Genomic DNA, 14,782 nt, shown 5'->3' with positions numbered 1-14,782 from the left:
GTTAAAGAGTGGGACAAACAGAATTATTGCACTCATGGAGTTCATGCCTACTTCAATTAGCTTAGTCAATGGCTGAACAAATAGCAGTAAGACTATATTTAAAAAAAAGAATTATTGCCCTTGTTTGTGGGATATAAAGAAACATAGTAGGGAAATAATACACAAAGACAGTAGAAATGAAGGTCAGGAAGATTGGTCCTTAGTAGAAAGCTTACAATTGGGGGAGGGCATTGAAACAGAGAAGGAACCATTATGAGAATGACAGGACAGGGAAGTGATAAATCTGGACAAGAGCTATTACTGCAAGAAGACAAACTGATATGCACGATGCCCTTTCAGTAATAGTATTGCAAACTATACTGATTAAAAAGTAAAAAAAAAAACTGGTTGCTATAGAGGCAGGTTGGGAGACAGGAAGGAAATTAGAGACATTGGTGTAGGGAAGTGGGTACTGGTGAAGGGAATGGTGCTCAAATATTGTAAGACTGAAACTCAGTTATGAACAACTATGTGACTTTGTATCTCATGTGATTTGATTTAAAAAAAAAATCCAGAGGTGAGATTGTACAAAATCTCTGTCCTTGACTTTTCCCCCAGAGTCAGTCACTGTGACTTAGTCCTTAGGGTTGCAACTATCAACTCTAAGAACCTATTTGTAGCCTAGTTTCTCTCTCTTATTGGTAAACACCCACTGAACATACCAACAAATGTCCTGTCTGTCTGTCTATCTTCCCGTTGTTCATGGATTTGCTCGAGCGGGCACCAGTAACGTCTCCATTGTGAGACTTGTTACTGTTTTTGGCATATCGAATATGCCACGAGTAGCTTACCAGGCTCTCCGAGAGGGGCGGAGAAATCAAACTCAGGTCGTCCGTGTGCAAGGCAAATTCCCTACCGCTGTGCTATCACTCCGCCCACCTAATGTCCTGGAGACATTAAATAATAGTTGTACAAATCCTGGCTCTTCATATTTTTCCATCAAAAAAACTTCTTGGCATATCTTATGCTACACTTTTCTCACATCCTCTCCAAACCATACCTCTTGAGCTATTCCTGACCTACCTTCTTCTTGTCCCACATCAGATGCTTGCTGAAGCCATCATGATGTGTGACCTTATAAAATCATGACTTCCTAAAAATTGTATTCATCATGATTCTTGGGAAAAGATTACAAAACTTAATTGTGTACATTGCCACATTTATACGGTGGCCAGGGGTCTAAGGTTAGAAAAATTGACAAACCTATCTCAAGTATTGAGTAAGAAAAAAAAACACATTGAGATTTCAAGGAGATAGAAGAGAATATCATGTTCCAGATCATGGCCACTAACTATTTCAGCAGAACTTACAAAACTGCTCAGTAGGTTCAGAAGAGCCTTATATACAACCACTTCGTGCGACTCCACACACGGACCCAGCCCGTGCTCCCTACAGGATGGGTCTACTGCTCCCCTTGGCGCTCTGTGCCCTGGCCACAAGCTACAGCGCTGCCTTCCCAGCTCAGCAGACCACCAAAAACCTCTTCCCTTACCTCTCTCGTGGCTGCAATGACTCGGATGTGCTGTCCTTTGCTGGCTTTGCCCTGGAGGACATCAACAAGGACCGAAAGGATGGCTACATCCTCAGCCTCAACCGAGTGAGCGATGTCCGTGAACAGAGACAGGTAAGTGGAGGCCCCTCTCTGGGCGGGTGTCGCACAGGTTTGGGGACCGGGGGTGTCAGGGTGATGGGAACCCCGGGACGTGTGTGGACAGATGCTCCCAAATTGGGGAGACACACAGAAGTTTCTGGTCTCCTCTGCAAAAATCTCTCAGGGACTGTTCTTGGGGACAAGTGCTGGTATTTATTTATCCGACTTGACACTCCTCTGGTGTCCCAGAGTTGAGAGGAAGTTTCACAAACATCATGGGCTTGACTTTGTCATTTGAACAGAACCTTTGGGCACTCATCATTTGGGGTTTGTGCTTCATGGGGAACGTGCTCTAATTCTTCACCATGCCCACAGGATGACGAACCCGGGGGCTCTCTGTTCTATCTCACCCTGGACGTGCTAGAGACCGGCACCCATGTGCTCAGCCGGAAGTCCTGGAAGGACTGTGAGGGCAGGCCACTGTATGAGACAGTAAGTGCCCGTGTCTGGGGACTTCCAGGGGGGGAAACTGGTGCCTCAGTCTGCAGAATGCAGATTGCTCAGCATGGGGCATCAGCGAAACAGCCTCACTGAAAGCTCCTTGTCTTGGGGCCCGTGTACTAATTCCAGTCCTATAGATGACACTGAGCTGAACTAACTGGAGAGGTTTCTGGGACGGCACTGAAAAGTCATCATAAAATTCTTTCCACCACACGGAGTTCAGATGTAGGCAACAAATCATTGAGACATATATATATATATATATATATATATATATACACACACACATATATATATACATACCTCTCAGAAAGCCTGGCAAGCTACTGAGAGTATCCCTCCCGCACAAGCAGAGCCTGGCAAGCTACCTGTGACATATTCAATATGCCAAAACCAGTAAAAATAGGTCTCATTCCCCTGGCCCTGAAAGAACCTCTGTTGGGAAGGATGGGTGAGGAGAGGCTGCTAAAATCTCAGGGCTGGGAGGAATAGAGACGTTACTGGTGCCCGCTCGAGTGAATCAACAAACAACGGGATGACAGTGACAGTGATACAGTGACCACCAGAACCCATGCAGAGGTTCAAAGCCAGAGGGGAAAAACCCTTAGATGAACACATTCTATGTGTATGGTAAGATGATGGTAGAAGGCAAGAAGGTAGAGCTTATTTCTTTGATTTCTTTCGCTTGATTTTGGTCTAATGAATATGGATATGTGGTTTAGAGCTGTGGACCAAAAGGGTTGAGGATGAAGTTTCCAGATACGTCAGAGAATCTACAGGGCTACAGATTTCATCCCTTGACCAGGAGGCACAGTAAAAGGGTTGAGTGTGTGTTTTGCATGCTGGAGGCCCTGGCTGTGTGCCTGCCACCAACCCGTGAGTGGCAGTGCAACGACCTCCCAAGCAGAGGACGGGAACACTTCCAGGTGTGACCAAAATAAATTTTTGGTTTCTTTGGTATTTTTGTTTTGGATTTTGGGCCACACCCAGCAATTCTTAAGGGTTGTTCCTGGCTCTGCACTCAGGAATCACTCCTGGCATTGCTTGGGGGACCATCATGTTGGGTGGCCAGGATCAAAATCTGGGACTCATGTAAGACATGTGTCTTACCCACTGTATTACCTCTCTGGCTACTAAAAACTTTTCTAGGGGGCTGGAGCGATAGCACAGCGGGTAGGGCATTTTCCTTGCATGAGGCCGACCTGGATTCGGTTCCCAGCATCCCGTATGGTCCCCTGAGCACCGCCAGGGCTAATTCCTGATTGCAGAGCCAGGAGTAACCCTGGAGCATTGCTTAGTGTGACCCGAAAACAAAACAAAAAAAAGAATTTACTCCCCAAAAGCCAATTTTTCTTGGAGGGATTGAAAAGGTGCAGCTTTTTCTCATCTGTCTTAAAATGTTTTTGTTTTTTTTTTTCTAGGTTTATGGCCAATGCAAAGCATTAGTTTACGTTAACAAACCAAGAAGAGTTCTCTATACAGTGGCTTATAACTGTACTCTTCGACCAGGTAAAAAAAAAACTCTCTTATTTTTTTAATGAAGGTGTGGAGAAGGCACTGAAACAGCACGATCCCATGAGGTAGAGGAGATTCCTTTCCTAATTTCCACTACTGCAAGAGCAGATTCTTAAAACAATAAATATTTTCATTCTCTTTTCACACATAATGTTTCTGAGGTTTACCTGCTGCATGTACTGGATCTGAAATGCAAAATTTTTCAGCTGAGCTAAATGTCAGAGTTTTGCAACAGCTCCCCAGAGTAGCCGTCTTGCCATCTCTGCACTATTTCTCTCCCTGCGCCACCTAGTTTCAATTATCTGGACGCCTCAGTCGACAGATGTTACACTTCCCAATCCCTGTGTCTTTTTGTGCCTCTCCCTGTGAAGACAATGCTCTTCCTGATCATTTTGTCCTTGAAATTCATGTGAATCCCTTAGGGCTATTGAATGCCCTAGAATTCTTTCATAACTTTCTGCATTCAAAAAAATAATGTTGCTTTACTGTTCTACATTCCTACAACACTTTAGCCTAACCATTCATGGAGCACATACTTTTTTTAAATTTTATTGAATCACTGTGAGATAGTGACAAGCTTTCATGTTTGGGTTATAATCTCACAATGATCAAACACTCATCTGTCCTCCAGTGCACATTCCCCACCACCAATATCCCGGGTATACCCCCCCCCCTTTCCCACCCTACTTCTGCCTCCATGGCAGATAATATTCCCCAGACTCTTTCTCTACTTTTGGGCATATGGCTTGCAACACAGAGACTGAGAGTTCATCAGTTTGGTCCACTATCTACTTTCGGCATGCATCTCCCATTCCAACTGATTCCTTCAGCCATCATTTTCTTAGTGATCCCTTCTCTATTCCATCTGCCTTCTACCCTCTGCTCATGAAGTAGGCTTCCAGCTATGGGGCAATCCTTTTGGCCCTTGTATCTACTGTTCTTTGGTATCAATCTAGTGATATTATTCTAAATTCCACAAATGAGTGCAGTCCTTCTATGTCTGTCCCTCTCTTTCTGACTCATTTCAACTCATTTCACTTAGCATGATACTCTCCATGTGTATCCATTTGCAAGCAAATTTCATGACTTCATCTCTCCTAACAGCTGCATAGTATTCCATTGTGCAGATGTACCAGTTTCTGTTATAGGGCACTTGAGTTGTTTCAGAGCACATACTTCTTGACTTAGAGGCTTCTGCAATTATGAATATATTTTGGTAAATGTTTTCTTTATTCTTCCTCCCTTCAATATCTCTCTTATGGTTCGTTATGTGTAATAAGTCCATTGTGTTAGTTAGAACCGTAATGAATAAATGGATTACAATGAGTCTGAAACTAATGACATTTTGATCATCAGGATCCTTTCACACTGGGTGAGACAGCAGCATGAATGTCTTGGGGAAGCAAGATTTGGCTGCTCATCACATTATTATGTGCATGTGAATCCCTATGCTTATTTTGCTCAAGGGAAGATTCTAATTAATAGATTGGGGATGGGCTCTGACTTCTGCATTTCTACCAAGCACCAAATGATAACAGTGCTTGTCCTTTGAGTAACAGGAGAACAGAGAAAAGGTTTTATTAGCCATTTAAGATTCCTCCTGTCACACAAGACTTGCCCAAAAAAACCAGAGACACCCCGTCAAAAATATACAGACATCAATGAGTCTAAATATCTAGAGTCTATATATCTAGATATCTGGTACGTCATAGGTACTAGAGATATGGGAAGGCAGGAAGCAACCTCTAAGAATTGTGCCAGTTGTCCCAGGGTGTGGAATTCTCTAGCATAAATACAGTGAGCCCACAGTTGAGCGAAACAATGTATTTATTTTGTTTTGCAAAACAACGTTTTATTTTGCAAAATCAAATTCCGGACAAATTTTATAACCAGCATTCATATGAGGTTTTCCACGTCTTGTCTCATTACTGTCAGAAGTAGTAAGTATGTAGGAAGTGTAATTGTTCTCTCCAGTCACAGTGAGCTGACCAACACTTTTTCTGTCTTTTTGTATTTTCACTTCTTTCTATCTTCTTTTGTTTTGTGGGTCATATGGTGGTGGTGCTCTTGGCTCTGTGAAAGTTGCTCCTGCTGGTACTTAAAGGACTATATGTAGTGCCAAGGATCTAACCTAGACCTCCTGCAAACAGAGCATACGCCCAGAATATTGATGCATTTCAGCAGCCTCTCAGATGATTTTTTACCAAACAGCTAGTAATTCCATTCTCATTAAGTAATTCACACATCCATTCATCTAGATCAATGAATAAATCACTAAGTTGTGTGTAGTATGTTGGATGTTAGGGACTGAAAGGTAACTAAGACATGACAGTGCAAGATCTCAATTTTTAGAGATACTCAATCTGCCTTAAAGGAGCAGTATGATAAAAAGATACTGAGCTATTGAGGAATGAAGTGTTTCTGTTAAAATGTCACATAATGTGGATTTGAGTATAATTTATAGGGTACTTGTCTGAGTGAAAATATACTCCTTTTGTTTTTAAATTTTGAATGTATGTATGCTTATAGCACAGAAATCTTTGCTGAGTTAACTTTTCTTCAGAAAACAATCTTCTCTTTTTCCAAAATGACTTTCCCTCCATTTCCCTTCTTTCCAGGAAATGACTTTTCACTCTTTCCTAAAGTGACAATTTTATATTTTTATTCATCCTCTATGTTGGTCATTTTTACATGATTTGTAGAATATTGGAAATCATTATATGATACCATTCCATTTTCTTGGTATCAACAGTTTCTCGAAGATCAATCGTAAGGACTTGTCCTGACTGCCCCGGCCCCACCCCCATTGATGGTTCAGTTCCCAAGGTTTTGGAAGCTGCTACTGAGTCTCTTAAAAAATACAACGAAGCGAGCACCTCAAAGCAGTACTCGCTTATTGAAGTCACGAGGGCTTCTAGTCAGGTAAGATGAAAATATCCCAAATACACCATGTGTCTCTGAATTGCTTCGTAAGCTGAGGGTGATTGAGCTCTTGTTAAACAAATCAAGAGTATCTTCTTCATATTTTGCTTTGGCAGACCTTATGCATAAAAATCATGTTTTGGTTCTGGGTATTTTCATTTACTTTCCCCAAAGACAGAGATTTCTACACTTACCTTCATTGGCCTTAGGGCAAAAAAAAAAAATCTTCTTCCTGGTTATAGTACTTAAGCAACCTACTTAGAGATACATCCTCATTCCGGTGGACAGTGGATCAATTAGCAGACCAGCTTCTGCTCAATGCTAAGTCCTGGAGCAGAGGGATATTGGGGTTTTATGCACTGGGGAAAGGTAGGCTCATTTACACTGGATTTTGGTGATCTTAACAATTCTAAGGGAAACCTGATATAATCATAACGTGCTTGAGGAAAAATAAACCCAACCATATAAAGAATTTTCTGTGATGTTTTCTTGTTTTGTTTGGGGACCACACCTTGCAGTGCTCATAGCTTACTCCTGGCTCGGCACTCAAGAAACACTCCAGTGGGACTTGGGGGACATTTTGGGCACCAATCCAGATCCGGATCAGTTGCATGCAAGGCAAGCACCCTGCCCGCTCTAGTCCTAACCATGGCAAGATTCTCAGAGCCCATTCTAGTCTTTTAAAAGGGAAGAATGACATGATTTTTCAAAAGAATGAATCATAAAACAATCTTTGATCATGGTGAGTATCAAGAATAACTGGACACCTGTTTTAAAAATGACTCTGGGAATATGTAATTTAGTCAATATAGTGCTGTAAACAGTGACTCATTTCCGACACGCAAAAGATTGTTGTATCTCAACTCTTACCTTACAGCTGTCGATGATTGGTCCTACATTCGTTGTGGAATACTTGATCAAAGAGTCACCACAACCATGTACCAAATCCATGGATAGCACCTGCGCACTTCACTCTCCAGACCCAGTGGTGAGTGTTTCTGACTGTCTCAAAATATTATATTTATGTGCCAAGATTGATTGCATTTATTACATTTCTGAGTATATCTATGAGCATGAATTTTACATGAGGTGTTATTTTGCATGAGACCCTTTTATTACTTTGTAGAAATTGTGCTGCTCACAGGAATAAGTATTTATTTTTAGGGCAATTTGCTTCAGCAATGTCACATCTTTGCAGAAAAAAAATTGTCACAAGAGCCTGTGAGGTAGACATGAATCTCCTCAGTGGTTATGATGGTTCTGCTTCCATGGGAACAAAACCAGCTGCATTTAGAATACAGCCCAGTGTTCCTTTTCCTGCCTCACACCTCAGGAGAGCAAAGTCAAATGGGCCTTCAGTGTATCCAGCACAGGGCAGGTTGCCTTGCCACCGGTGAAACACACTGAGGAAATAGCATGGCAATTGGCCTGTGTGTTGTACCACAATGGAGGAAAATGCTTCAAGAGCCCCTCGAAACCCCCCTCACCCATTTACCTATTTAATAATTCACAGCCACAAACTTCATTCTCACTTGCATATTTTGTTGTATTTCTTTTGGTCTGGGGACCACACCCAGCATCCCTAGCCCTACTGCTGGCTCTGTTCCTAGGGATCACTCCAGGTGGGGCGTCGGGGACCATATGTGGTGCCGGTGATTATGCCTGGGAAAGATTCATGCAAGACAAATAGCCACTATGCTACCACTCAGGCCCATTACTTGCATATTTTAGTGAATTTTTTAGCATATACAAAACTTTTTAGCAGATACAATCACCACCATCTGATTTTACAATATTTTCTTCAGTCCCCAAAGAAACTCCATTACCTTTGTTAATTATTCCTCTTTCACTCTCACACAAAAAAATCTTTGAAACTGCTATTCTACTAATTTCCATCGTGTCTTCATAAAAAAATTCTTTTATAAGACATCAATACATGAAATCACACTGTATGTGTAGTTAGGGATCTACATTCATTCACTGAATATAAATATTTGTATTGAGGTCATGTTGGTGTTGGTGACAATATTTAGGGGTATAATTTCAAACCTCTTTAAAATATTTACCATCCCTTTCGCACCTTCTCACCACTGCTATCACTCTACTGGAGTTCACTGTGCTTCATCACCCTTTTATCCCCTTCACTCACCCTCTCTGGAAACCTTCATTGTGTTTATTTGATTTTGGGTATTTACTTTCTGTGCTTCTCTCTATTGCTGTATCAGTGAGATAGTGCAGTGCTTATCTTACTGTGGACTTATTTCACTTAGCATGGTATGCTCTGATTCCATCCACCTTGTTCCAAAAAAAGAAGACGTTTCATCTTTTCATTTCTTAGAGATGACTAGAACTTCATTGTGTGCATATACCACATTTTCTTTAGATTCTCATCTCTCAGGGGCCACCAAGTTGTTGTAGATTATACCTGACTTATGTAGATTTTGCTGCAATAAACATAGGTATGCATAAGTACATGTTAAATCTGTTATTTTGTGTTCTTCAGACAGTGAGTAGTGAAATTTCTGGATCTTACAGACTTCTCTTTAATATTTTGGGAATTCACTGTAATGTTTATCATAGAGAATGAGTGGGTTGCATTTGTACCAACCACGTCAAAGAGTTCCTTCCTCAAGGGTTCTAGACTGACCAAAATTTTTGTTTCTGGTATTTTTTTTAAGATTTATTTATTTATATTTAAAATTTATTATTTTTTTATTAATGAATCACCATGCAGGTACAGTTACAGACTTACATATTTTTGTGTTTGTGTTTCAGTCATACAATGCTCGAGTATCCATCCCTCCACCAGCGACCATTCTCCTCCACTTATGACCTCAGCATCCCTCCCACCCACCCCTCACCACCACCACACCCCGCTCTGTGGCAGGGCATTCCCTTTTGTTCTCTCTCTCCTTTTGGTGTTGTGGTTTGCAATGGAGGAATTGGGTGGCCATCATGTTCAATCTGTAGTCTGCTTTCAGCACATCTCTCTCATCCCAAGCGGTTCTTCCAACCACACTTTAGTTGGTGTTTCCTTCTCTATCTGAGCTGCTTTTTTCCTCAGCATGTGATGCTGGCTTTAAAGCCATGGAGCAAACCTCCTGGTACTTATTTATACCATTCTTGGGTGTTAGTCCATCATTGTGTTGTTTTATAATCCGCAGATGATTATATGTCTTCTATGTCTGTCTCTCTCTTCCTGACTCATTTCACTTAGCATGATACTTTCCATGCTGATCCACTTATATGCAAATTTCATGACCTCATATTTTCTGACAGCTGCATAGTAATACATTGTGTAGATGTACCAAAGTTTCTTTAACCAGTCATCTGTTCTTGGGAATTTGAGTTTTTTTCCCAAAATCTGGCTATTGTAAACAGTGCTGCGATGAACATACAAGTGCAGATGTCATTTTGACTATACCTTTTTGCCTCTCCAGGATATATTCCCAGACGTGGTATTGCTGGGTCAAATGAGAGCTCAATTTCTAAATTTTTTTTTTTGCTGTATGGGTCACACCTGGCAGTGCACAGGGGTTACTCCTGGCTCTGCAGGCACAATCACCCCGGCGGTGCCCAGAGGACCAAATGGGATGATGGGAATCGAACACGGGTCAGCCCAGTGCAAGGCAAAAGCCCTTCCTCCTTTATATTGCTCCAGCCCCAATTTCTAATTTTTTTGAGAGGCAACCATATTGTTTTCCAAAAGGGCTGAACCGTTTGGCATTCCCACCAGCAGTGTAAAAGGGTCCCTTTCTCCCCACATCCATGCCAACAAGGGTTGCTTTTGTTCTTTTGGATGTGTGCCTCTCTGTGGTGTGAGGTGGTATCTCATAGTTGTTTTGATCTGCATCTCCCTGATGATTAGTGATGAGGAGCATTTTTCCATGTGCCTTTTGGCCATTCTTATTTTTTCCTTGAGAAAGTTTCTGTTCATTTCTTCGCCCCATTTTCTGATAGGGTTGTTTCTGGTATTTTTAATATAGATCATTATCACAGTCTGTTTTCTCAAAACTAAATATCAATCTCCATGGAAAGTATGGTCCCTAACTCCAGAAGTCATAAGTTAAGTACATGCAGAAGCTCGATCTGTGAATTTTCTAACTAACACAATCTTAACGAATAATTTGCAAAAGTTCAGTATATCCAACCCAGGTTGTTATAGCCAAACTACAGAACCCATCCCTGCATTCTCTGCAAAAAAATTCTGAACCTTCTGCAACTTGTGGATAAAAAGGAGAGGAAAAGAGTGAGATATTCTTATTCCATAAGAATAACTTGCATTAATGATTTTTTTACCTTCAGAAAATTCTAACCTTCTCCTCATATGGTTTTGAGGCAGTAAAACAGAGTATAATTTGAGTAATCTGTCCAATTACAATTAGGAGAAGATACATTCTAAGTAATATTGATAAGGTGAGGTAAGAGTTTTATAGAAACAGATTTTGACCCACTATAAATAATTTTATACTATTCAAAATTTGGTAATCAAGTTCCTGGTTTCTTCTTATTCAACTTTTTAATTTTGTGTCATTATTTCCTATGAATGATCTGGACAAAATGAGCAATTTTGGCTTATTACATGGCAGGAACATAATGTTTTGATTGGCATGTGTCTATACAACTAAAAGAATATTAATTTCTATGTAAGACACCATAATTGTAATACTCATACACAATTATATTCTCTTTCCATAGCCTGTTGGTATTTGCCAAGGTTCTCTGTCACTCTTCCGGGGAAAAAGGACTGTTCGAGTGAACTGTGACTTCTTTGAACCACAGGTATATATATTTTCAGTCTAATCATTAACCTTTCTGAGAAGAACAAGGCAATTATTCACAGTTTTGCTGACACAATCCCATCGTCTGCTTTCATCTTCCCAACACTCTTGGTTACCATTTTATTTGGTGTGTCTTTCCCACAAACAAAGGGTAGATGTCAGAAACGATTAGGCTTCATTTTATTTGTTTGGCTAAATGATTTGTTTAGCTGTTGTCTCACAAATTAAGTTATTTTTAATTTTATTGAATCACCATGAGATAGTTACAAGCTTTCATGTTTGGGTTACAATCTAACAATGATCAAACACCCATCCCTCCACCAGTGCACATTCCTCACCACTGATATCCCGAGTATACCCCCCCTTTCCCATCCTCCCCCTGCCTCCATGGCAGACAATATTCCCCATACTCTCTCTCTACTTTTGGGTATTATGGCTTGCAACACAGACAGTGAGAGGTCATCATATTTGGTCCATTATCAAAAGGAAGTTATTCTTCACAATAGAGACCTGTTAACTTTGATGCCTCAGGTTTCTCAGGCAAAATATTCAGTGTTCCCAAGAACCTTATACTGACCAATACAGAAAAGCTCATGTTCTGGATATTTCTTCACTTTGCAGAGGATTTATTTAGCACTCCCATGAATCTGCCTAGGGGGAAGGTTGACATCAGCCACTTGGGTCTCAGTCCTGCTCCACCACCTGAGAGCTGTGTGACAAGGGCACATCCTGTCTCTCTGTGTCTCGGCTGCCTTCTGGGTAGTTGGGGATGGCAGCATCTCTGGGAGAAGCGCGTGCAAGGTCATGGGTGGTGAGTCTGAGTGCGCCCTGGGAGAGCAGAAACCATCACACAGTGGCTGCCATGGCTCTACTGGAGCAGGGAGGTGGCTCACTGGGGCCGGAACAGGCCACTGTCCTCTCCGGCCTGTTATTCAGATCTAAGTGCATGACACTCCATCAAGTTCTCAGTTGTTGGTGCTCCAACCTTTCCCCCCTTGCATTTATCGCTTTAAGCAGTGGCCCCTCCCCCAATCTGATCTCCCTGTGAACCTTCCCAATTGGAAGGCACAGCACAGCTTAGCCAGCTCCCAGGCAGGGCTGGAATTTCCCTGGGAGGCCCCTTATGTGAAAGTCTCTTTATTTCAGGACGCTGCTGCTGAAGGGGAAAAGGCTGTAAAGCTCCCCAAGGTGCAAGACCCCGAGCAGAAAGATGCTGAGGCCAAAAGAGGACCGAGAGGAACTGTCCAGAAACTGCCTGACTTGGGTGTTGAGAGGCCTGAACAGTCACAGGACGCGAGCGCAGTGGAGGAGTTCCCTGTGCATCTGGATCTGACCACGGATCCCGAGGGACAGGCCCTGGATGTCTCCTTCCTCTTCACTGGGCCTTTGGAGGAGAAGCTGCTTGTCCTACCTTTTCCCTCAAGGGACCAGCGCTCTTTTGAGTGTCCAGGACCAGCCCAGGATGCAAACGACCTTGTTCTTCCCCCATGAGAGCCGGAAAGGAGCAGAATCCCACAGCTGATGGTGGGGAGGGTGATAGAGATAAAGGAGATGTACAAAGTGTTAAATTAAAAGGTTACTATATTTGGTCTTGGCATATTGGCTGGAAGTGAAATACTGACACTACATTGTCCACTTGTATCCTGGGTTGATTCTAAGACCTCCAAGACCTCAGCCAAACATCAGGGTCTTGGTGGGCTTGATGGAAACTGGGGATATTGGTATTGGTGTGAAATGCACAGTGGTGAATGAATAGGTGTTGGAATATTATGTGACTGAAACCCAATCATAAACAACTCTGCAACTGTGTATCACACTGTAATGCAATTAATAAAAAAAAATTAAAGGCTATTGGGCTCTGTGTGTGTGCCTACTTCTCTCTCCCTCTCTCTCTCTTTGGTCTTCAATACTTCATATTTTTCTCCTTTCAGCTACATCTTTGTTGATAGATCTGTATGGAAGCAGTTTGTAGTGAAAGTTTACTTTCCCGAATATCAGAATTTAGAAGAAACTGAGTCCCAGCAGGGATTTCATCACTCTTATGACCTTTTCCACACAGGCTGAGTAGTACCTGAGGACTGATGCTCTTGTTATGTGGTTGAACATTTACCTTGGGTGTGTGAGACCTTGGGTTTAGTCTCTTGCACCAAACAAAATTGTCATGTCATGTCAGAAGTTCGAAATATGACCCATAAATATAAAGGCCATTCTGGTTTCCATCTGAGGAAATGGCGCAAAAATCTGAGGGATTTTGATTTTTGTCTGTTTTGTTTGTTTGTTTTTGGACACATCCTGCCATGTATAAGCATAACTCATGGCGGTGCTCAGGGGACCATGTATGGGGCCTGAAATCAAACCTGTTGGCTGTGTGCATGGGAAATGCCTTCACCTCTGTACTATTCGTCTGGTCCCTGAAGTGCATGTTTTGCACACTGGAGCCATACCTCCAAACCCTGCAACTACCAGGACACTGTACAGCACAGCCTGTACACAGAGTATTATTAATTGTGGCCCCTAAGCAAATAAAGAAAATATTAGCTGGGTATTCCCTCAGACATGACCAACCTTGATTGTTTCTGTCCCCCTGGTATGCTCTTGTTTTTAAACTGTGCAGCTCAGGGTTGGGGATATAAACAAACAAACAAACAAACAAATATATAAATAAAGCTACTATATTAAAAACCATCAAAGAAGGAAACTATTCAGCCCTTTTTGAGTATATTGTCATGGAACTGTGTCTGGTGCCTGTGGTAAACACAGTGGGAACACAGACCACAGGGATTTATCATGTAGATAAATATTGATCATTAATTTACAATGATCTTAAATTTATCTTCAACACCTATGAAAGAACACATCATTGCATCTATAAGAATTTTTTTTATTTGAAAAATTGAAGACAACAGGGTGAGAGAAATCTGTATATCAAAGCCAGGAGTGTTACTGCTACTGCAAACATGGGATCCAAACTTCAGTAATTCAATTTAAAAAGCAATTTTCCCACCAGAGTGGTTTGGAGAGCGATGGAGGAGGACTATGAAACACCTGTGCAGAGACTCTGGCTCTGGTGCTGGATATGGAGCTGGAACATTGTAAACCTGAAATTATTATTTAAGGGTTTTTTAAATCATGGTACCCATATTTTCTAAATAAATATATCAAGGGCACACTCACAAGTTTGGATGAGCCTCAGGCATGAAGGTTACCAGCACAGGAACCCAGGTGTGCGGTATCCGGGGCTGAGATTTCCAAGCCTGCTTGGATTTGGACTGAGCCTTCTCCATCCAGGCCCCCAATTTCCCAGTAGCTTGGCAGCCACACTCACAAACTGCTCCCAGAGCCTTGTGATCCCACCAACGGCCCACATTCAGAGACTATAAGACCAAACTCCCAGAAGTGAAGCACGTGGCCTTGTTCTTCTTGGAGAACCCGA

At 41.9% G+C, this 14,782-nt stretch overlaps 1 protein-coding gene across 1 annotated transcript; it reads left to right on the top strand.

Annotated features, from left to right (window-relative positions):
• The first annotated feature begins 1,435 nt into the window (after positions 1 to 1,435).
• LOC101542729 (fetuin-B-like) lies at positions 1,436 to 13,199 on the top strand. The gene is made up of 7 exons (XM_055124793.1): positions 1,436 to 1,663; positions 2,006 to 2,122; positions 3,553 to 3,640; positions 6,399 to 6,568; positions 7,446 to 7,556; positions 11,267 to 11,350; positions 12,496 to 13,199. Exons 1-7 carry the CDS (start codon positions 1,436 to 1,438, stop codon positions 12,838 to 12,840), a joined length of 1,143 nt encoding a protein of 380 aa, XP_054980768.1. The 3' UTR covers positions 12,841 to 13,199.
• The last annotated feature ends 1,583 nt before the right edge of the window (positions 13,200 to 14,782 follow it).

The sequence above is a fragment of the Sorex araneus genome, chromosome 2 (genome assembly GCF_027595985.1).
Source record: "Sorex araneus isolate mSorAra2 chromosome 2, mSorAra2.pri, whole genome shotgun sequence".
NCBI lineage: Eukaryota > Metazoa > Chordata > Mammalia > Eulipotyphla > Soricidae > Sorex > Sorex araneus.
The sequence above is the reverse complement of the archived record's forward strand: the minus strand, read 5'-3'. Positions and strand labels throughout refer to the sequence as shown.